The sequence below is a fragment of the Pristiophorus japonicus genome, chromosome 26 (assembly GCF_044704955.1).
Source record: "Pristiophorus japonicus isolate sPriJap1 chromosome 26, sPriJap1.hap1, whole genome shotgun sequence".
NCBI lineage: Eukaryota > Metazoa > Chordata > Chondrichthyes > Pristiophoridae > Pristiophorus > Pristiophorus japonicus.
This window is the reverse complement of record NC_092002.1, coordinates 8,475,906-8,497,909: the sequence shown is the minus strand read 5'-3', so window position 1 is coordinate 8,497,909 and position 22,004 is coordinate 8,475,906. Positions and strand designations below refer to the sequence as shown.

The window sequence follows — 22,004 nt, the reverse complement described above, 5'->3', positions numbered from 1 at the left end:
TCTAGGGTACTGCTGACGACGCTAGGGTTGGCGTGACCTTCCGTGGTCTGGAAAATTCTCTGGACCGGCAATGGTCAGGTCCCAAGGGTGCTGGACTGGAAAGGTACAACTGTAGTAATATTCCCCACGCCCCCCCCTCCCCAAAAGCACTCAGACAGTCATTGCGTTTGCTGTGATTTCCCCCTTGTATTCCTGCGGTAGTGCTCAGTAAAAGAATTGCATAAGAGTAGCAAAGAGCTGATTGTAAAAAAGCATCCCCTCACTTCAATAAGGACAAGAAGTCACAAAATAATTGGCTGCTGAAAATGGTTCCTTTGCTATTTAACACAATTTGTGAGATTTAAGATCTGCAGTAGTTGGTGGAAACTCTGAAACAACCGTGTATTTCTCATAAAAATATTGGATTCTGTAAAGGAAACTGTGTACTTGTAAATGCAGAATTATTTATTGCTCTGTCAACATTTTAAAATCACTTTTTTTAATGTGTGTGATTTTGTTCTCATCAAGGTGAAGAATGTCCGTGTCAGGGGATCGAACAGTTATACGCATTCCCAGTGACCCTCTACTCCTTCGCATAACTCCCCTGCTCTTCTTCCAAAATAGTGCCGTGGGATCATTACCGTCTACCTGAGAGAGCAAACGGGCCTCGGTTTAATGTCTCTTCTGAAAGACGGCACCTCCGACAGTGCAGCAGTCCCTCAGTACTGCACTGGGAGTGTCGGCCTAGATTTTTGTTCTCAAATTTCTGGAGTGGGGTTTGAACCCACAACCTCCTGACTCCGAGGTGAGGGTTTAACTAACTGAGCCACCACTGACACTACCTTACAGCCACCTCATCTCATCAATCTGGGTTGGATACAAACTCTGGTTATAAAGAGGAACCGGCAGTGCCTGACCCACTGCACCACCCATGTTAAGTTTTAAGCATCTGGGAACTTCCAGCCTCTTTTTATTTTTGTTTTCCTTTTAAACTGGGGCTTCCATTTCACTTTTGCAATTACCTGTATTTCTGTCGCACTCTTGACATAAAGCAAGCTGTCACAAAGTGATTTACATTGTGAAAAATGGAGGCAGAGCAGGAGGGAGAAGGAAAAAACCGAGCTTGGGGTGGGGGGAGGTGGATGGACAATGACGTGGTTTGAGGAGAAGTGTGCGAGCAGATTTTTGAAAATCACTACAGTGATGCCGAGGCACAACGAGCTCCAGAGGACAAGATGAACTGTCTGAGAGCTGCTACCAATGATGGAGTGGAGGCGGTTCATTTCCCCAATAAACTACCAGGGAAGTTACCGATTCTTAAAATCGTACTTTGTGTTTTCCCCCTTATTCAGGCCTTCCCAATCCCTGGCTGGAGGAGCAGCCAAGTAATATAATCCAAAGCCTCTAGCAGTATTACTCACTCTGAAGCATATAAACGCCTGTGTATTTTTTTAACCGCTCTATTCAAGATGCACCATGTGAAATAACATCATTCTGAAATGAACCACATCGTTGCTTATTTGCGCATTGTACTCCTACAGTTTCCAATCGTTCCTGTCCAAAGGTCTAGACTGGTTTAAGTTAATAATCCCAGACATTGAGGATTGTAGCCAACAACAACGAATGCCAGTGGTCCATCTTGCAAACGAGAAGGGACCTGGGACCTGGCATACGCTGTGGAGTATTACACCTTTTACATGGCAGATGGATGTTAATAGCACCATTTGATTAGAGTTATAATTATTGGGGGAAATTGGCTCTGAAGGTGCAGCATTAGAAGTGTGATTTTTGTATGCCAGCCGTATGTCTAGAGGAAAGTACATGTAAAATAAACCCTCTTGAAGCTGCTGCATTGGCTCAGTTGACCAAGGCAGCATGCAACTAAGCCAGATAGGTTGGGGTTTCCAAGTTTGATTCTTGTCTGTGCTGGGATAGCTGATATTGGCTCTGGGATGACCACTGCCTCACAACAGTCGGCTTCAATGCCTCTAGACTAGGGCAGAAAAAAAGTCCTGATTTTATATAAGATTCTGAGGAGGCTTGACGGAGTAGATGCTGAGAGGATGTTTCCCCTCATGGGGGAATTTAGAACTGGGGGGGGGGGGGCATAGTTTCAGAATAAGGGGTCGCCCATTTAAAACAGAGACGAGGAGGAATTTCTTCTCTGAGGGTCGTGAATCTTTGGAATTCTCTACCCCAGAGAGCTGTGGAGGCTGGGTCATTAAATATATTCATGGCTGAGGTAGACAGATTCTTGAACTATAGGGGAGTCAAGGGTTATGGGGAACAGGCAGGAAAGTGGAGTTGAGGCCAAGATCAGATCAGTCATGATCTTATCGATTGGCAGAGCAGGCTCGAGGCGCCATACTGCCTACTCCTGCTCCTATTTCTTATGTTCTTATTTCTATCCATTAGAAAGTTTGCGTGTTTGAACAGTGAGTGAGGATTTAACTGAGCTCCGTTATGGTACTCTGCACAGACAAGTAGCTTATTGGCACAAACTATTTAAAGAAATAAATAATTTGCATTTATATAACACATTTTCCAACTTCAGGATGTCCTACACTCAATGAAGTGCTTTTGAAGTGCATCCAATTTGTGCACAACAAGGTCCCACAAACAGCAATGAGATAAATGACCAGATAATCTGTTTGTGATGTTCGTTTGAGGGATACATGTTAGCCAGGACACCAGGTAAACTCCCCTGCTCTTTGAATAGTGCCATGGGATCTTTTATGCCCACCTAAGAGGGCAGACTCTGGTTAAAATCTCATCTGAATGATGGCACTTTAGGGAGTCTCATATCTGGCATGTGAACTATGTGGACTGCCCAGCAAAGTGGTCAGTGCTTCAATACTGGGGATGTTAGCCTGGACGAGGACACTGATGTTGGTGCGCCTGTCCTCCCAGGGGATCTGCAGGATCTTGTGGAGACATTGTTGGTGATATATCTCCAGTGACTTGAGGTGCCTTCTATACATCATCTATGCCTCGGATCCATACAGGATGGCATTGCACCATTATAACGAACCCTATAAGTACTTCAGATGTGCATAGAGTAATTAGTGGCTATGGTGGCCCACAGAGTTATTTCTTGAGCTTGGAATGTGCTGAAGGAAATGCCAGGTAGAGATCAGGCATGGAAATTGGAAGGTGATTACAAAGTAGGATTGGCCTTGCAAAGGATATTAATCCTTATTGCTTAAAGAAATGGGCAGTGGTTCAATGTTCGCTGTAATGTGTGGCCTGCTTTATTCAATGCACGGTTCCTTTAAATTTCTGCGCATGCGCAGTATTTCCAACGTAAACACTTGAGTGGCCTGCGCGGGACCTTGCAGATTACTGCGTGGCTGTGCACAGCTTAACAGGAACATTGCAATAGTGTGATATTGACATTTTGTTATCGCTAATCTTCTATTTCAAGCACCCTTTTGTGCTGAAGCAGCTTGCCATCATTCAATGTTACTGGGCATGTTGGTAATGCGTTACAGCAAAATAATACTGTGCAAGCCAATTGTGCCTCAAATAGCTCCTATCACGTGTGAATTGATACTTTGAATACAATTATAAAGCTTTTTGATTGAGAATAATAGACACCTCCGATTTTAAAAGCAACTGTGACACTCTACTGGTATTTTGGTCATAGAACATGTTAACCACAATTGCACCAAGTTATCACTCTGTTTATTTAATGCATTTTAGCAGAAATTACTCTTAAGGCAAGATACTTTAATGTTGTGTACATGTGCGATACTCCAGCAGTGCTTTTACTCTAGTTTTGATTTGCAATGCAAATGCTTGCTCCGCAAAGCAGCCAAATTTGGGAGGTCAAGATCTTTGCCGTTAATTATATTTTGGGGTACTTTTCACAGTTTTGCACATTTCACCGAAATTCTAGTGACCGCATTGGAGATTGATCCATGACCAAACTTGGAGGCAGTCAGCGACATGACAGCAAGAGCTGCTTCTGGCTTTATCAGAAGTTCTGCCGTAGGGGTTCATTTCTGTAAATAATGGGAGGTATCCGTCAATAAAAGAATCCATCAAAGAACTTTTAAATTGCAAAGAAAATCTCATGTCGTTGAAGAAAATCTTCAATCTTTTGGTAATACGGTTGTCGGAATAAAGAGAGAATGCACTTTTTTTTGTTGAAAATGCTTGCAAATTGCTGCTAGACTGTTCTCTACCTATAATTTTAAACCATCAGCACTGTTAAAATTCAAAAGATTTTAGTTACTCTGTAGACAATGTTCCCTCTAAGCGTGGCCGCGTAGTAATGGGAAAGGCCCCGTCTGCTCTCTCAGGTGGACGTTAAAAGATCCCACGGCACTGTTTTGAAGAAGAGCAGGGGAGTTATTCCTGGTGTCCGAACCAGTATTTATCCCTCAACCAACATCACTAAAACAAAATATCTAGTCATTATCACATTGCTGTTTGTAGGAACTTGCTGTGTGCAAATTGGCTGTCACCTTTTCTACTTTGCAACAGTGACTACACTTCAAAAGTACTTCATTAGCTCTAAAGCGCTTTGGGACATCCTGAGATTGTGAAGGGCGCTATATAATTGCAAGTTCTTTCTTTTACAACAACAGTATAACTAAGGTGTTCAGAGCTGTAGCCCTCTGCTCCACCAACCCCTGACACACAGCATTGCTGGTTCAGCGCCTTGTGCAACTGTAAAGAACGACTTGCATTTCTATAGCGCCTTTCATGACCACCAGACGTCTCGAAGCGCTTTACAGCCAATGAAGTACTGTTGTAATGTGGGAAACGCAACAGCCAGCTCCCACAAACAGCAATGTGATAATGACCAGATAATCTGTTTTTGTTTTGTTAATTGAGGGTTAAATATTGGTCAGGACACTAGGGATAACTCCCCTGCTCCTCTTCGAAATAGTGCCATGAGATCTTTTACGTCCATCTGAGAGAGCAGATGGGGCCTCGGTTTAACGTTGCATCCGAAAGACGGCACCTCCGACAGTGCAGTGCTCCCTCGGCACTGCACTGGGGGTGTCAGCCTAGATTTCTGTGCTCAAGTCTCTGGAGTGGGATTTGAACCCACAACCTTCTGACTCAGAGGTGAGTGTGCTACCCACTGAGCCACAGTGGACACCATGCACATTTCCTCCTCCAATTACCATATGAGATACTCAGCCCCATCACTACTTTTGATTTTAACAAAACAAATTATATTTTGTACTCCTTCATTGGGCCCCCTCTTGGCACGTATCATTTCTCAGTAATGGGCCGACAGCCTGACTCCAGTCTAATGCCAATGCTATTAGTTTGTTACAAGAAGGTGCACGAGAATAGTCTCATTGATGAAAGGTTACAGCAACATCACAACCTGTCTTTCCTCTTTACATATTCTGACTGACTTACTATGTATTTTCAGCATTTTCAGATTTCCAGCTTTTGCTGCTTTTCCTTTTTTTTTAATGACTCGTCCACTGCTTTTCCTTTTTAGAATGTCCCCAAAATAAACCAAATAACCGTGAATGGCAACTTGCTGTACAGAGAATCAATTGGCCTGGGTAGCCTTGCTGCTCCACAACAGAAGTTTAATTGCAGCCAGCTCTCGCACTATCTTACTGATCAGTATCTGCTTTGCTTGTTTATAGGCACGTGTAGCCTTCCTTCAAGGAGAGAGGAAAGGTCAGGAGAATCTCAAGAAGGATCTGGTCCGGAGAATTAAGATGCTTGAATATGCCTTAAAGCAAGAAAGGTGAGCATTGCAAACTTAACTCTGGATCCTCCCCAAGAATCTTATGTAGTTACCCGAGATGAGCAGCCATAGTTTGTCTTCCATTAAAATTTGCTCCAAAAACTAAGTCGGGATAATGAGAATTGTAAAATATAAACTGTGCATAGAATGAAATTTCAAATGTTCAACCCTAATTCGTTCTGCATAGTTATCATCATCAAAAGCGGTCCCTCGAGCGAGGATGACTTGCTTCCATGAATTCACAGATGTTTCGTGAAGGACCCGATGTTCCAGTCCTGAACTCCCAATTGAGGGGGTGGAAGATGCCTGTGTGCGGATTTTTCTAACGTGTGGTGACCGTCATCACACGAGCTTGACAGAGCTAGGCCTTTATCCAGTGGCAAGGGTTAACCAGGGCGACTGGAGACCTGCTCTGCTGCATGGACCTAGCGCGCGCACACATCGCAGTGTGGGCTGCCCCTGGGCCCTCACCTCTTCTAGGCACCGTACCCTCATCTGTCGCACCTCCGCCATCTCTTGCCGCTCCTCCGGCACAAACATTCACTGAATCTCGCCACAAACACTCGCCACTCATCCGCTCCGACCTTCCCACTCCTCTGGACCTGGGGGCTGCATAATAAACATAATAAAGTGGAGTCTGCTTATAACAAATGCGCGTATGGATAGGTTGAGGGAGGGAGAGAAGGGAACTCGCTTTGAATAACCTGTGGAAAATTCCTTGTGTTGCTAACCGTGTTCTTTCCTGCATTGCGAGCCTTGACCTTTCACCTCTCACCTCGGCTTCCTTGTTTTGTTAAAAAAAAATTCATCCAGCGTTGCTGCTTCTGATGGATCCGTGACCCCCTTCCCCCACTGCAAAATAAACCTGAGGTGATGGTGAGTGGCCATGGGCTCTGTTGTGTTGCTTCCCCTAGTACTGACCCTGCCGCCACTTGCAGGAAGAATTGCCTTAAACATTCACACTCCCCACCACCGGCGCACCATGGCAGCAGTGTATCATCTACACGATGCACTGCAGCAACTCGAGTAGCATCTCCCAAACCCGTGACCTCTACCTCTTAGGACAAGGGTAGCAGACGTCTGGGAACACCATCACCTCCAAGTCACACGCCATCCTGACTTGGAAATATATCAGCAGTTCCTTCATCGTCGCTGGGTCAAAATCCTAGAATTCCCTCCCTAACAGCATTGTGGGAGCACCTTCACCACACAGACTGTGGCGGCTCACCACCACCGTCTCAAGGGCAATTAGGGATGGGCAATAAATGCTGGCCTTGCCAGCGATGTCCACATCCCAGGAACGAATATTTTTTTTTTTAAAAGGTACTGAACGGCTGCTGGTGCTATTGGGTATTGTATCAGGCAAGAGCCAGTGTCTGGAAGGAAAAAAAAATTAGTATTTTCATGGCTATAGTCCTTCTTTAACCGGATAAAAAATAACTGTCAAAATGTGTTAAAACAGCTTACTGAAAAAGGAATAACATTTAAAAATATACCTTGTTCGGTAAGCTGTTTTAACACATTTTGACAAAGGAAGAAATTTTTTTTTTTAAATGTCCTTTTTTTAAAAATTTAGCCCGGGCTTAATTGTCGGGAAGCAGTGGGATTCATGCTAATAAATCCCCAGGTTACATCAGAAAGATGTAGTCGGTGTCCAAAATGCAATTACTTTTTTTTTTATTTCCTATCTCCCAAGTCAGGGCTTTATTCCTATAACTGTATCATTTTATTAGTATTACATTAGAACATTTTCATTTCCATTTTGCTTTCTAGGACAAAGTACCACAAGCTGAAATATGGAACGGAACCGGTTCAAGGTGACGCAAAGACAGACACGGCTGAATCAGGTACTTTGAGAAACGAAACACTTGTTGCTTGAGACTAATTCCTATCTTCACTTTAAAGCAGCTGTTGCAGGTGTACATTATAGGTAGAGTCCTGATCAATATTTATACGTCAATCAACAACACTGGTCATTATCGCATTGCTGTTTTGTGGGAGCTTGCTGTGCACAAACTGGCTGCTGTGTTTCCCACATTACAACAGTGACTACACTTCAGAAGTACTTCATTGGCTGTAAAACACTTTGGGATGTCCGGTGGTCATTTAAGGTGCTATATAAATGCAAGTCTTCACCAATGTTGACAACAGCACCCTCCAAGTGGTTTGTAGGTTTTGGACTCGCTGCAGTATCCAATTGTTTTGTAAATGATCCTAGGATTATCGCTTCCACCACTTTATCCAGAAGTCTATTGCATATATTGATCACTCTTTGCCATGAATTGTCACCCCATGACAAATCACTTGCCCAAATTTGAACAATATCTGTACAGTGCCCTTAATAGGCTTGTTTAGCATTGTGTTACCATACCAAAGTTCGAATGATCACGGTTTGTAATAGGGGGAAAAAAACAAGACTTGCATTTATATAGTGCCTTTCACAACCTCCAGACGTCCCAAAGCGCTTTACAACTAATGAAGTACTTTTTGAAATGTAGTCACTGTAATGTAGGAAATGCAGCAGCTAATTTGCGCACAGCAAGCTTCCACAAACAGCAATGTGATAATGACCGGATAATCTGTTTTAGTGCTGTTGATTGAGGGATAAATAATGGGCTGGACACCGGGGATAACTCCCCTGCTCTTCTTCGACATAGTGCCATGAGATCTTTAACATCCACCTGAGAGAGCAGACAGACCTCGGTTTAACGTCTCATCCGAAAGAAGGCATCTCTGACAGTGCGGCACTTCCTCAGCACTGCACTGGGGAGTGTCAGCCTAGATTTTTGTGCTCGAGTCTCTGGAGTGGGACTTGAACCCACAACCTTCTGACTCAGAGGTGAGGGTGCTACCTCCCCATAGCCATTGGCTGACACTATAAATGCAAGTCTTTTTTCTTAGTACCACACAATCGTTTATGCTTACCTGAGAGAGCAGACGGGGCCTCAGTTTAACGTCTCATCCAAAAGATGTTAAACCGTGGGAAGGGACTGGTTTGCAATCTGAATTTGTATGACTATTGAGTAACATGCCAGTACTTGTGTTATATCTTCTCTTATTGCAAGAATCATAGTGATTGTTGAAGTATGTTTCCAAATCTGTACAACCCACTGGCAGTAACTGAAGACTGTTGACAGATTATTTGACGGGGCCAACGCAGCAAACTGCAATCCCATTGCTACATGTTGTCCACATACCTCACTTTCCAGCAGCTCAGGCTGATTTTTATCTCATGTTTTTTTTCCCTGGCCTTAATCTGGACCACCCCAGTTACCATGATTGAAGGGGATCAGTTAATTTCAGTCAGACTGGGAATTGAATGTGAGACCTTCTGCTCTGTGTAGCATAGTATACTAAGAGCACTGGATTTAATACCTGCAGAGGTAACTGAAGGAATAGTAATGTCTGGATCTGTACGGGTTGAATTTTCTCGGAGGCATAATTGTAAAATTCAAACCTGATTTGGAGTGAAGTGGAATTTGGTGGAGTAACTGCGTGGGTTTCCAGTGCACAAGAGTAAACACATTGGAATTTGAAACTGCTCATTGTACAATTCTAGGCTTGCCTTTTGAAGGTACTGCAGATTTTTAGACAGATACGTCCAATAACTATTTAACACTTTAATAGGACTTATGAGGGGGTCCAGTACAGCTATGAAACTGGAAAATTGCAGCTATATTCTTACCACACAAAAATAGGAGCGATGCAACCCAGCCAATTACCACTCTTTTGGTCTCCTCCCAGTGAAGGATGTGATGCTCAGTGCTTTCAAGTGACAAGTACTCACCAATAACATGGTCAGTTCGGATTTGACCAGAGCCACCTGGCTTCAGGCCTCCCCAGGGCCTGGATAAGACATAAGCAGGAGTTGGCCAGTTGGCCCCCCATTTAATAAGATCATGGCTGATCCGATCCTGGCCTCAACTCCACTTCCCTGCCCGCTCCCCATAACCCTTGACTTCCTTATCTTTCAAAAATCAGAGCTGAATGCCAGAGGAGAGATGAGAGCAGCTGTACTCGACATCAAGACACTCGATATTTAACAGGAGCCCAAGTAAAACTGAGTTTAATGAGGGTTGGGCAGTGTTCCCTGTAATTATTTTGGGCCCTGCGCGGGCCATTCAAAACATTGCACCTGTGTGACTTTTATATTGACAAGCCGGCCTGGAGCACTGAGCAACCGTGCAGCTTACAGAGAACATTGATGGTGGGAGTCAAATGGGAAACCTTCCAGAGGCTAAAGTCATACTTGGCACAATGGCTGTGGTTGTCAGTCATCACAATTCTAGTTCCTCACAGAAGCATCCTTGGCCGACGACTATGACCTTCCCCCTGTCATACACTCGGAAGCGAGGCTGTTTGCTGACCATTTCACTGTGTTCAACTCCATTCACAACTCCTGTGATAAAGTTGCCCACGCCAGCCTAAAGCATGACCTGAATAACTTCTGGAGCATGGGCTTGAGTGACAGCTGATAGTCACAGCACATTAATGCCAGGTATTGACCATCTTAATAAGAAATAGGAGCAGGAGTAGGCCACAAGGCCCCTTGAGCCTGCTCCGCCATTTAATACGATCATAGCCGATCCAATCATGGACTCAGCTCCACTTACCCATCTGCTCCTCATAACCCCTTATTCCCTTATCGGTTAAGAAACTGTCTATCTCTGTCTTAAATTTATTCAATGTCCCGGCTTCCACAACTCTCTGAGGCAGCAAATTCCACAGATTTCTCACAAGAAATTCCTCTTCATCTCAGTTTTAAATGGGCAGCCCCTTATTCTGAGATTATGCCCCCTGGTTCTAGTCTCTCCTATCAGATAACATCCTCTCTGCATCCACTTTGTCAAGCCTCCTTATAATCTTATACGTTTCGATAAGATCACCTCTCATTCTTCTGAATTCCAATGAATAGAGGCCCAACCTTTCCTCATAAGTCAATCCCCTCATCCCTGGAATCAACCTAGTGAACCTTCTCTGAACTGTCTCCAAAGCAAATATATCCTTTCGTAAATATGGAAACCAATCCTTTCGTAAATATGCACGCAGTATTCCAGATGTGGCCTCACCAATACCCTGAATAACTGTAGCAAAACGTCCCTGCTTTTATACTCCATTCCCGTAATCCAGAGAAAAGCCAGACATCTCCCCTTACCTTTTAATAGCACCACCATTGCCGAGTCCCCCACCATCAATATCTTGAGGGGTCCCCATTGGCTAGATGCTCAACTGGACCAGCCATATCACCAGGGCAGAGGTTGGTTTAAGTGGCCCACTTCCTGACCCCTTCAAATCCTCGCCACCATCTACAAGACAAAAGTGATGGAATACTCGCCTGGATGGGTGTAACTGCAACAACACTCAATAAGCTCGACTCCTTTTGGGCAGAGTAGTTTGCTTGATTGGTACCACTGGCGTATTATGGCTGCAGCATGTACAATCTAAGGATGTACCCAGCAACTCGCCAAGGTTATTTCCACAGCGCCACCTTCAACAACAACAACAACTTCTATATAGCGCCTTTAACGTAATAAAACGTCCCAAGGCACCACAGTGTCATAAGACAAAACAAATAAATTTGTCACTGAGGCACACAAGAAGACATTAGGGCAGATGGCCAAAAGCTTGGTCAAAGAGGTCGGTTTTAAGGAGCATAGAGAGGTGGAGAGGCTGAGGGAAGGAGTTCCAGAGCTTGGGGCTTAGGCAACAGAAGGCACGGCCACCAATGGTTGAGCAGTTATGATCAGGGTTGCTCAAGAAGGCAGAATTGGAGGAGCGCAGACATGGGATTGAAACTGAAGGAGATTAGAGTTAGGGAGGGGCGAGGGGATTTGTAAACGAGGATGAGAATTTTGAAATCGAGGCGTTGGTTAATCGGGAGCCAATGCAGGTCAGCGAACACAGGGGTGACAGGTGAGTGGGACTTGGTGCGAGTTAGGACAAAGGCAGCCGAATTATGGATGAACTCAAGTTTAAGTAACATAGAACGTGGGAGGCCAGCTAGGTGTGCATTGGAGTAGTCAAGTCTTTACCTCGACTTCTGCCACTGAGAAGGACAAGAGTAGCAATGGGATCGCCTCCAAGTTCCCCACCATCCTGACTTGGACATATCACAGTTGCTTCATAGTCACTGAGTCAATATCCTGGAATTATCTACTTAGAACCATTGTGGGAGCACCATCTGACTGCAGTGGTTCAAGAAGGTTCACCACCACCAGAAGAAAACTAGGGGTGGGTGATAAATGGCTAGTTTTATCAACATCTCGGGAACAAATAAAATAGTTGCTTTCACAATACAAGTAACAGTTGTAACAAAATGTATCATTTAGATCCTACAGGTAAATCCTTTAAAACTTTGTGTATTAACATCTTAGTTGGCTGCAGTGTGGCGAAATGGTCAAATGGTGGATTAACGGATCCTTTATTCCCATCGTGTATTTAAGACTCTTGTTACACTCCCGGTTCTTCGTGGGTTTTAAATATTTTCCCCAGTGCTTGAAGCCAGAATTGCTCAGCAAGTATGAAACTTCCTGCCCAGTTCCCTCTGCTTGCCATTTCCTCCCTGCTTTCAAAAACCTGCTCTTTGACCATGCCTTCAGTTCCCCATTTAAAGCCGCCTCTTATTTCTTGGCCGGTCTATCCTTTTTAATTGTCCAGCAATCTGTGGCATCTTCCTGCATGTGAATTGTTTTTGGGTCTGTTTATGTAGAAGATTACTCTCTTGTCTCTTTCTAAATTCTTGATCCTCTTAATTTTCTTTCCTGATTGCACTGACTCATGCTACAGTACATTTAAAGTGGGCATTACACTGACTCGTACTGCGATATGGTTCCACAGGTCCACACTGCCCTCCAGTACCTTGCTCAAGTGGCCATTCTTGACGTGTCACTAGGCTATTTGACTTAAGTGGATCATCGCAGGTAAACCGGATCTTGTCCTCAGCCAGTGTACACTTGTCTGGAAGAGACATTAGATAGGGCCACCTCTCCTCCTGCCTCCAAGCCCAGGGTGCCAATTACAGCAGCATACAGCCATCCTAGCTGACATCAAGCAACTTGATGCAAACCAAGCCCAGAACCTTCCAAGTCTGCGTTATTACGTTCTAGAAGGAAATAACTTGCATTTATATAGAACCTTTCGCAACCTTGGGACGTCTCAAAGCGCTTTACAGCCAATGAAGTACTTTTTTGAAGTGTAGCCACTGTTGTAATCTAAGAAATGCAGCAGCCAATTTGCGCCCAGCAACCTCCCACAAACAGCATTGACCAGATAATCTGTCTTTAGTGATGTTGGTGGAGGATTGGCCAGGGCACCAGGGAGAACACCCCTGCTCTTCTTCAAAATAGTGCCATGGGATCTTTTACGTCCACCTGAGAGGGCAGACGGGGCCTCGGTTTAACGGCACCTCCGACAGTGCAGCGCTCCCTCAGCACTGCACTGGAACGTCAGCCTAGATTTTTGTGCTCAAGTCTCTCGAGTGGGATTTGAACCCACGACCTTCTGACTCTGAGGCGAAGGTGATACCCACTGCACAGGATAGGGCATTTCCCAACTGTGCCATCAGGGTACACAGCTATTTTCAGTCTTGTGCTGGGGTAATATGCAAACTGAAAGAGAAAAATGTGCTGCTTTTCTTCATTTTAATATGTCCTTTCTGTTGGACAGCACCACCGCAGTCAGTCTTCTCAACCCAGTGTTCCGTCCTAAAGCTGTTTGAGTTGTAGATAATGCAGTGTGATTAATATGCACCCCCCCCCCCCCCCCCCCAAATAAAATCAGTTATACTTTTTTCACCCTGATGTTACCAGGAATGTGTTTGACAGGTTTAAACAATGTATAATCCAATATCTCCTTTTTGTAATTCAAGACTATTTTGGGATGCTATGATAGTACAAATTTAAATCAACTGTTTTATGTTCTTTCAGTTATAAATAATGGCCCTGATGCATCAACCATGGAACAGAGCAGTACATTATCGTGGAAAGAAGGGCGACAGCTGCTGAGACAGTAAGTACGCATCAATATCGCCTGTCATCCTTGATGTGTCGGGGTCAAAAATCCCATTGACAGGAGTATGTAACATAGCGCAAAGATATCCAGACTGAGGTCCCTGGGCCAAAAGTGAGCTGCTAGCTCTGCCAATTCAGCCCACAAAGCCGAAAGAACTCTCTTCTCATCGCACTTATCTGCTGGCTTGTCCTGAATGATCTCCATGGCCCAGAGGGTTGGAAAGGGCTGTTGCTGCCTCAGTGGTGAATAAATCCTAAATTGTATGGTATGCTGGCCTCATTGCAAGAGGATTTGAGTACAGGAGCGAGGATGTCTTACTACAGTTATACAGGGCCTTGGTGAGCCCGCACCTGGAGTATTGTGTGCAGTTTTGGTCTCCTTACCTAAGAAAGGATATACTTGCCATAGAGGGAGGGAGTGCAGCGAAGGTTCATCAGACTGATTTCTGGGATGGCAGGACTGTCGTATGAGGAGAGATTGGGTCGACTAGGCCTGTATTCACTCGAGTTTAGAAGAATCTCATTGAAACGTATAAAATTCTGACGGGGTTGGATAGACTGGATGCGGGGAGTATGTTTTCCCTGGCTGGGAAGTCTAGAACAAGGTCACAGTCTCAGGATACGTGGTAGGAAACTTAGGACTGAGACGAGGAGAAATTTTTTCACTGAGGGTGGTGAACATGTGGAATTCTCTACCACAGAAGGCTGTGGAGGCCAAGTCACTGAATATATTTAAGAGGGAGATAGATAGATTTCTAGAAACAAAAGCATCAAGGGGTATGGGGGGGTGGGAAAAGTGGGACTATGGTGTTGAGCTAGAGGATTAGCCATGATCATATTGAATGGCGGTGCAGACGCGAAGGGCCGAATGGCCTACTACTGCTACTTTCTATGTTTCTATGTAATGCCAAGACCTGTTGGTATCAGTAGTTTGAGATGTGTGCAAAATGATGGGAACCTTATTTAAACTTCAAATGTGACCTGCGAGTCTTCCATACCACACACCTAAACGACCCACAAAGACTAAAAGTATTGAATGTTTCTAATTCACTCCATTGTGAATGCGGGGAGTCTCTACCAATCCCTACGTGACGGATATCCATGCATCTGCAATTTACATTGCAAAGAATTGCACAATTCACAAAGAACAGTATTAAAGCTTGCCTGCAATCCTTGGTTATTTTATCTTCGGCAAACATAGCTTTGCCTATATATTGCATCATAGGTGTTTCCGCATAAACTGTGACTTTGATTAGGGCAGTTTCAGTGCTGTGAACCAGGCTGAAATCTGATTGGAAGGGTTCAAACCAATGTTCTCTTGAAGCAAAATTTGAATGGGCTGCGTATGGAAAAAATAATTAAAGGGAACATTGGTTCAAACATGGAGTTCTGGAAAGATGGGCACTGATTTGAGAGCTGATAACACGTTCAAGGACTTTGGAGAGTAAATGGAAGTTGGCGATGGGATGGTAGTTTGCAGGGACAGTGAAATGCATTAAATCAGATCCAAGCGTACCCACATTCAGCCCTGATAATTACAAACACAAAACTCATTGGATATGTGCATATTCTGGTCTGTAATTTCCTTCTTCAGCACAAAACTAATTGTGAGTCATGAGGGATGAAATCTGATATATCGTCCATTGAACTACAAAAGTGAGGATGTTTTAAAGATTTAATTGACTGTATAGGATATAATATACAGTTGTGACATTTACCCAATGCTCCAAATGTAACCTTTTCTCATTTTGGCAATTATTGCCGATAGCATTTTCATTGTATTGATAACCAACAACAACGCAACACATGTCGTTTGGCGTGATTCTGGCTTCTTGGATGTAGCAATGTCGACCCTTCTCTGGGGAACCCCCTCCCTCCCTAAATCCCTTTTCCTTGCTGTCTTCCCTCTTCAAGAACTTCATCAAAATCTCCCTAAATCCTCCTGTGTTGGTACCTTTCTCTCTCCACCTTCAAAAGTCCTCAAATTTATCTCTCCAACCATGGTTTTCGTCAACTCCCTCTATCTTTTCCAATACATATTGGTTTCCATTTCTCATCTGTGAAGCACCTTGGAATGTTTACTATGTTAAAAATTTTTACATAGTGCAAGAATATTATTGATCTGTATAAAAGATGGATTAAGACATGTGAAGCCCTCCAGAAAGTTACTGCATTGTTACGTAATTGTATGGTTCTAACTTTCCTGTGTGCTTTTTTTTTAGATATTTACAGGAGGTGGGTTATACAGACACCATCTTGGATGTGCGGACAAAGCGGGTCCGATCCATGTTGGGCCATTCCAACCCAGAGCACAATGGAGCAGCAGAGTCCAACAGCTTGGGACAGATTCTAAATGGGGGAGACTCTCCATTAGTTAAACAGATCGAAGAACAGATCAAGAGGCGAGTAATCTGAATCAGACTGGTAATTCTTTTCTTGAAAGTACTGCCGCTCCGAGCTACAGACCTCCTCCTGCGCTGCGTACTTCGATGGGATTCACCCAATGGACATAAATAACTGGACGCAGCTATGGCTTATTGGCGCGATTCCTAGGCTTGATCATGATGGTGGGTGAAGCTGCGTAGAAGAGAAGGCAAACTTGTTAGGCTCTTTTTGTTCACCTCTTGCTGCCTGGTTGCAGGCAGGTATTATTAGGAGTTTAAGAGCAAACTGCCTTCATGGAATGTGTTTTGCACATGAAGGGGTTGGAAAGAGCAAAACGGGAAGGGAGAGGGAAAAAGTAAAAACGGAGGAGAAAAATCCATTTTATTGTGAATTAGTGTCGAACAACACGACTCGCTGGGACTTGCACCTTTTTAAGATTAGCGGCTCTTAATCTGTTAACCTTTGGCACTGATCTCCTGTTAATTGGTTAACCTTCTAATTTGGATGTTATAATTAATTGCTGGGCTCCAACAATCATTCATCAGCCCTTTTGGGGAAGGTTCAATTTTATACGCATTTCTAGATGTCGCGATGGGGAAGGGTTTACTGTGAGGAAACTGCAGTACAGCAGGAAGGAATCCTGTGGTTTGAAACAGCTGGCTAATACTGCTGCTCTGCAAAGCGGCAGCGACTGTGCCAAAAGCAGATTATTGTTTACACCGTGCACACGCCTCAGTTATTTTCAGCACGACCATCTGCAAGAAATCAATACGACCAAGGTGATTGCAAGACCTCCCAATGGCTGAGTTGGCAAAGCACCACCTCGTGTGCTACACCGATCAGAAGCTCCCAGATTTAATCGCTGGTTGGTGCGCTGGTTTAACTGGCAATCAGCCATGCAAGTATGGGGAGGCGGATGCTAGAATTGATCTCTGAGCTCGTGGGCTAGGGAGGGGGAAAATCAGCCACAGTTCTTGCTCCCGATCACTATACGGCGATCCTTGCTGGAATGTGTGTGGTGGGCGGGGGGGGGGGTATAGCTGGTCAGGTGAGAACCAAACAGCCTGTAAATGAGGGAGTGCAACAAAGGTTCACCAGACTGATTCCTGGGGATGGGGGAGATTGTCCTATGTCTGAGCTGAGGAGGAATTTCTTCTCTGAGGGTTGTAAATCTGGAATTCGCTCCCTCAGAGAATTGTGGAAGCTGGGTCATTGAATAAATTTAAGACAGAAATAGAGTTTCTTAACCGATAAGGGAATAAGAGGTTATGGGAAACAGGCCGGGAAGTGGACCTGAATCCATGATTGGATCAGCCATGATCATATTAAATGGCGGAGCAGGCTCGAGGGGCGGTATGGCCGCCTCCTGTTTCTATTTCTTATGTTCTTATGTGAGATTGAGCAGACTAGGCCTATATTCTCTAGAGTTCAGAAGAATGCAAGGTGATCTCATTGAAACATACAACATTCTTACAGGGCTTGACAGATTAGATGCAGGGAGGATGTTTCCCCTGGCTGGGGAGCCTAGAACCAGGGGTCACAGTCTCAGAATAAGGGGTCAGCCATTTAGGACTGAGATGAGGAGGAATTTCTTCACTCAGAGGGTGGTGAATCTTTGGAATTCTCTGCCCCAGAGGGCTGTGGAGGCTCAGTCGTTGAGTATATTCAAGACAGAGATCGTTAGATTTTTGGATATTGAGGGAATCCAGGGATATGGGGATCGGGCGGGAAAGTGGAGTTGAGGTCGAAGATCAGCCATGATCTCATTGAATAGCGGAGCAGGCTCGAGGGGCCGAATGGCCGACTCCTGATTCTAATTATGTTCTTGTATTTTTAAACACTCGCTCGTGTAAGGAATGACCATTTAAATGGGATACCAGAGGATATAACTGTACCCGAGCAGGAGAGAAAATTTGAAATGTCAAATAAAGTGCTCCTGGAGCTGCTACCGCACAGTGTTTGTTAAATCAGGTGGCTGCAATGCTTCAAAGACTAACTGACACCTAGAGTGATGCCCTATATTACATTTCTCTTTCATTTCAATTTTATATAAAGTTATTTTAAGCTTAGGTAGGTCAGGTATGCTCACTTCAATCGTAAATTGAATGGTGAAGTACATTAGACACTAAGATGCAGTCCTGGTTCCCTCTCCTAATTACTGTTCTTGTTCTAGCCCTGGTTTTATATACAGGATATGGTAGCATAGTGGTTATGTTACTGGTCCAGTAATCCAGAGGCCTGGACTGATGATCCGGAGACACCGGTTAAAATCCCACCACGGCAGCTGGGAAATTTCAATTCAGTTAATTAGATAAATCTGGAATAAAAAGCTAGTATCAGTCATCATAGGCGGTCCCTCGAATGAGGATGATTTGCTTTCACAAGAGTTCACAGATGTTTCCATGAAGGGCCTGTTGTTCCAGTCCCAAACTCCAATTGAGGGGTTGGAAGATGCCTGTGCATGGATTTTTTTTTTTTAAAGTGTGGTGACCGTTGCACATCAGCCACCACACGGGCTTGACAGAGCTAGGCCTTTATCCAGTGACAAGTATTAACCAGGACGACTGGAGACCTGCTTTGCTGCACGGACCGCAGTGTGGGCAGGTCCGTGCTGCCCCTGGGCCTTCAGCTCTTCTGGGCCCGTAATCTCATTCGCCGCACCTTCACCCACGATGTTCCAGGGCCCGACGCTCCACCTCTATTTCTAGCCCCGACCTGCGGTGGTGTTCTCACACAGGTCGGGGCGGCCGATTAGTATCAGTAATGTGACCATGAAACTACCGGATTGACGTAAAAACCCATCTGGTTCACTAATATCCGTTTTTAGGGAAGGAAATCTGCTGCCCTTACCCGGTCTGGCCTACATGTGACCACTGACCCACAGCAATGTGGTTTATTCTTAACTGCCCTCTGAAATGGCCTAGCAAGCCACTCCATTGTATTCAAGGCGGCGGCTCACCACCACCTTCTCGAGGGCAATTAGGAATGGCCTTGCCAGCGGTGTCCACATCACATGAGTGAATAAAATATGTTGTGTTTTTTCCCTTTTTACAGAAATGCAGGCAGTGAGTCTCGAGATGGACTAAGAAAATCAGTGCTGGAGAAGATGCCTTTCTTGCAGAATGTGGATGATGACAGCGACGAGGACGATGACGAATTGGACAGTGTTCCTTCAGAACTCTCTGTCACACAGAGGCTAAGCAAGAAACAAAGGGTGCTTTGGCCTTCTAACTTCTAGAGCTTTCATGACTGCCTGTCTGTAGAAATTCTGGGGGTTCCATACACGTCTCAGGTTCTGAATTGTATGCTCAAGTTAGATCCTGCAAGCTTCTTCATGGCAAAGAGAAGATACTCTGTACAGTATTTATTAATGCTACGTAAATCGTGTTTTAAAATGGCTTACTCGAATTGACCATAAACCAATCTCTGTCTTGGGACTCTCTCCTTATCAGTGTCTCTATTCTTTCTGGTTGGTTGGTTGGGTGAGTGTGAGGGACATGTCGGACAGATCTCGTTGGAAGTTATTTTCCGAATGTGCAGTGAATTAAAAGTGGGGTGTGTGAAAATTGTCACCATGCTATTTGATTTTTCAGCCGACTAAATGCTGAATTTGAAGAGCTTGTCCTGACCGGCACGCATGGGGCTGGATTTTTGCGAAGTTCGCGGCCGGGTTTTCGCCGCGATTTGACTCTCCGCGGCCAAAGCCCGGGCGGGAACCTCGGGTACCTGTTTGCGGCGGTGCTTTCAAGTACCGCCGGGGAGAGGTGTGCCAATGTGCAACGCTGTAGATTGCGTCGTACCTTCGGCTCTCTCCCGGCCCGTACGCCACGCCAAGAATACCAACGGATCAAACCTGTTGGTGCAGCCCTGCCAGCAGTGGCAAGTATGAAAACGTGAAAAAAAGGTAAGTTGAAATTTTTATTTCTAAATGTTTTTTTCAGCGATTTGCTAGCTAAGGGTTTTTTTGAATGGTTGGTTTTGCAATTCCCCACCAGACCCCTCTCTCAGCACTCCCAGACTAAATTTGCCGCAACTCCCGTTTTTGCGCCGCAAATCCTTGTGCAACACCCCCCTTACCAAACATAAAACTTGAAAGTTCGGCCTAAAAACGTAAAGTTTCACACATCGCTACCATTTTCGCTGAAAAACCCCCCCAGAAATCCGGCTCATGGAATCATAGAAAATTACGACACATAAGGAGGCCATTCGGCCCATCATGTCCATGCCGGTTGAAGAAAAGCTACCCAACCAAATCCCACCTTCCAGCACTAGGTCCGTAGCCCATATTTGGTTACATGGATTCTTTGAAGCTGCACGTGGGTTACAAAAGAAATGCCAGTTTTTCTTTTTGAAAGGTTCCAGGCTTTTATTAAATTTCCTCCCACTGTAATAAAGCACATGTACACCAAGCTCTGCTCGCTGGCTTCTAAATGCTAGTCACGTTTGATATTAGCTGAGAGCTCACTGGAGCAGAAGCTGGGTGTTTCTATTCGTCCCTGGAAAGGAAAGTCGGAGGCCAAAGCGTATTCTTGACTAGAAAATGGTGTGCGATGTATAATGAGAAAGAGTTGGGAAAATATGGTGCAGGGAGATAGTGCAAGCAAAAAAAATTACGGGCGAATTTGATGGATATTAGTGAGTGAGTGATGGAGTATTAATTTTTGGAACTGGATGGAAGGACTGCAGAGATTTTTTTCCGCAGTCCTGTACTCCCTTACGCTCCGACCTAATTGGCAACCAAATGTTAGTTTTTAGGTGATCAATATCACAAACTACAGTTTAGCAAACCTGTTTGGTCGGTGCACTGACCACAATGATCATTTGGGCAATTGGTTGGTGGCCAGTCAGATCAAATGCTTTTGCTTGATTTCCAATGTTAATTACCAACTGACCTCATTTGTGAAATGCGTGTCACTACAGATAGGCACCGAGATGACAGCTGCTGACCCTAGCATGGACTGTGAGACCGTGGATGCTTTGAGTGAATTTCGCTTCCTGGACACTGGCGAGGAAGAAGAAAGGGCTGACGATCCCAGAAGCTTGGGGGATGGCAAAGAACTAGGTAAAAAAAAACGCCAAGATTGGAGTGTGTTGAAATTTGAAATATTGCCTCAAGAGTTTAAAAAAAAAGGAATTCTCCACATTTGAATCTTACATAGAAACATAGAAAATAGGTGCAGGAGTAGGCCATTCGGCCCTTATAGCCTGCACCACCATTCAATGAGTTCATGGCTGAACATGCAACTTCAGTACCCTCTTCCTGCTTTCTCGCCATACCCCTTGATCCCCCTAGTAGTAAGGACTTCATCTAACTCCCTTTTGAATATATTTAGTGAATTGGCCTCAACAACTTTCTGTGGTAGAGAATTCCACAGGTTCACCACTCTCTGGGTGCAGAAGTTTCTCCTCATCTCGGTCCTAAATGGCTTACCCCTTATCCTTAGAATGTGAACCCTGGTTCTGGACTTCCCCAACATTGGGAACATTCTTCCTGCATCTAACCTGTCTAAACCCGTCAGAATTTTAAACGTTTCTATGCGGTCCCCTCTCATTCTTCTGAACTCCAGTGATTACAAGCCCAGTTGATCTTGTCTTTCTTGATAGGTCAGTCCCACCATCCCGGGAATCAGTCTGGTGAACCTTCGCTGCACTTCCTCAATAGCAAGAATGTCCCTCCTCAAGTTAGGAGACCAAAACTTTACACAATACTCCAGGTGTGGCCTCACCAAGGCCCTGTACAACTGTAGCAACACCTCCCTGCCCCTGAACTCAAATCCCCTCGTTATGAAGGCCAACATACCATTTGCTTTCTTAACCGCCTGCTGTACCTGCATGCCAACCTTCAATGACTGATGTACCATGACACCCAGGTCCCGTTGCACCTCCCCTTTTCCTAATCTGTCACC

General features: G+C 44.7%; 1 protein-coding gene across 1 annotated transcript in view; it reads left to right on the top strand.

The window, feature by feature from the left end:
• Positions 1-22,004, top strand: part of LOC139239162 (striatin-3-like) — a 52,282-nt gene that overhangs the window by 6,790 nt on the left and 23,488 nt on the right. The window contains exons 2-7 of the mRNA XM_070867763.1: positions 5,601-5,704; positions 7,478-7,551; positions 13,630-13,711; positions 15,936-16,115; positions 19,153-19,312; positions 21,019-21,160. Of these exons, the coding sequence (XP_070723864.1) occupies positions 5,601-5,704; positions 7,478-7,551; positions 13,630-13,711; positions 15,936-16,115; positions 19,153-19,312; positions 21,019-21,160 (742 nt within the window). The remainder of the gene's footprint in view (positions 1-5,600; positions 5,705-7,477; positions 7,552-13,629; positions 13,712-15,935; positions 16,116-19,152; positions 19,313-21,018; positions 21,161-22,004) is intronic.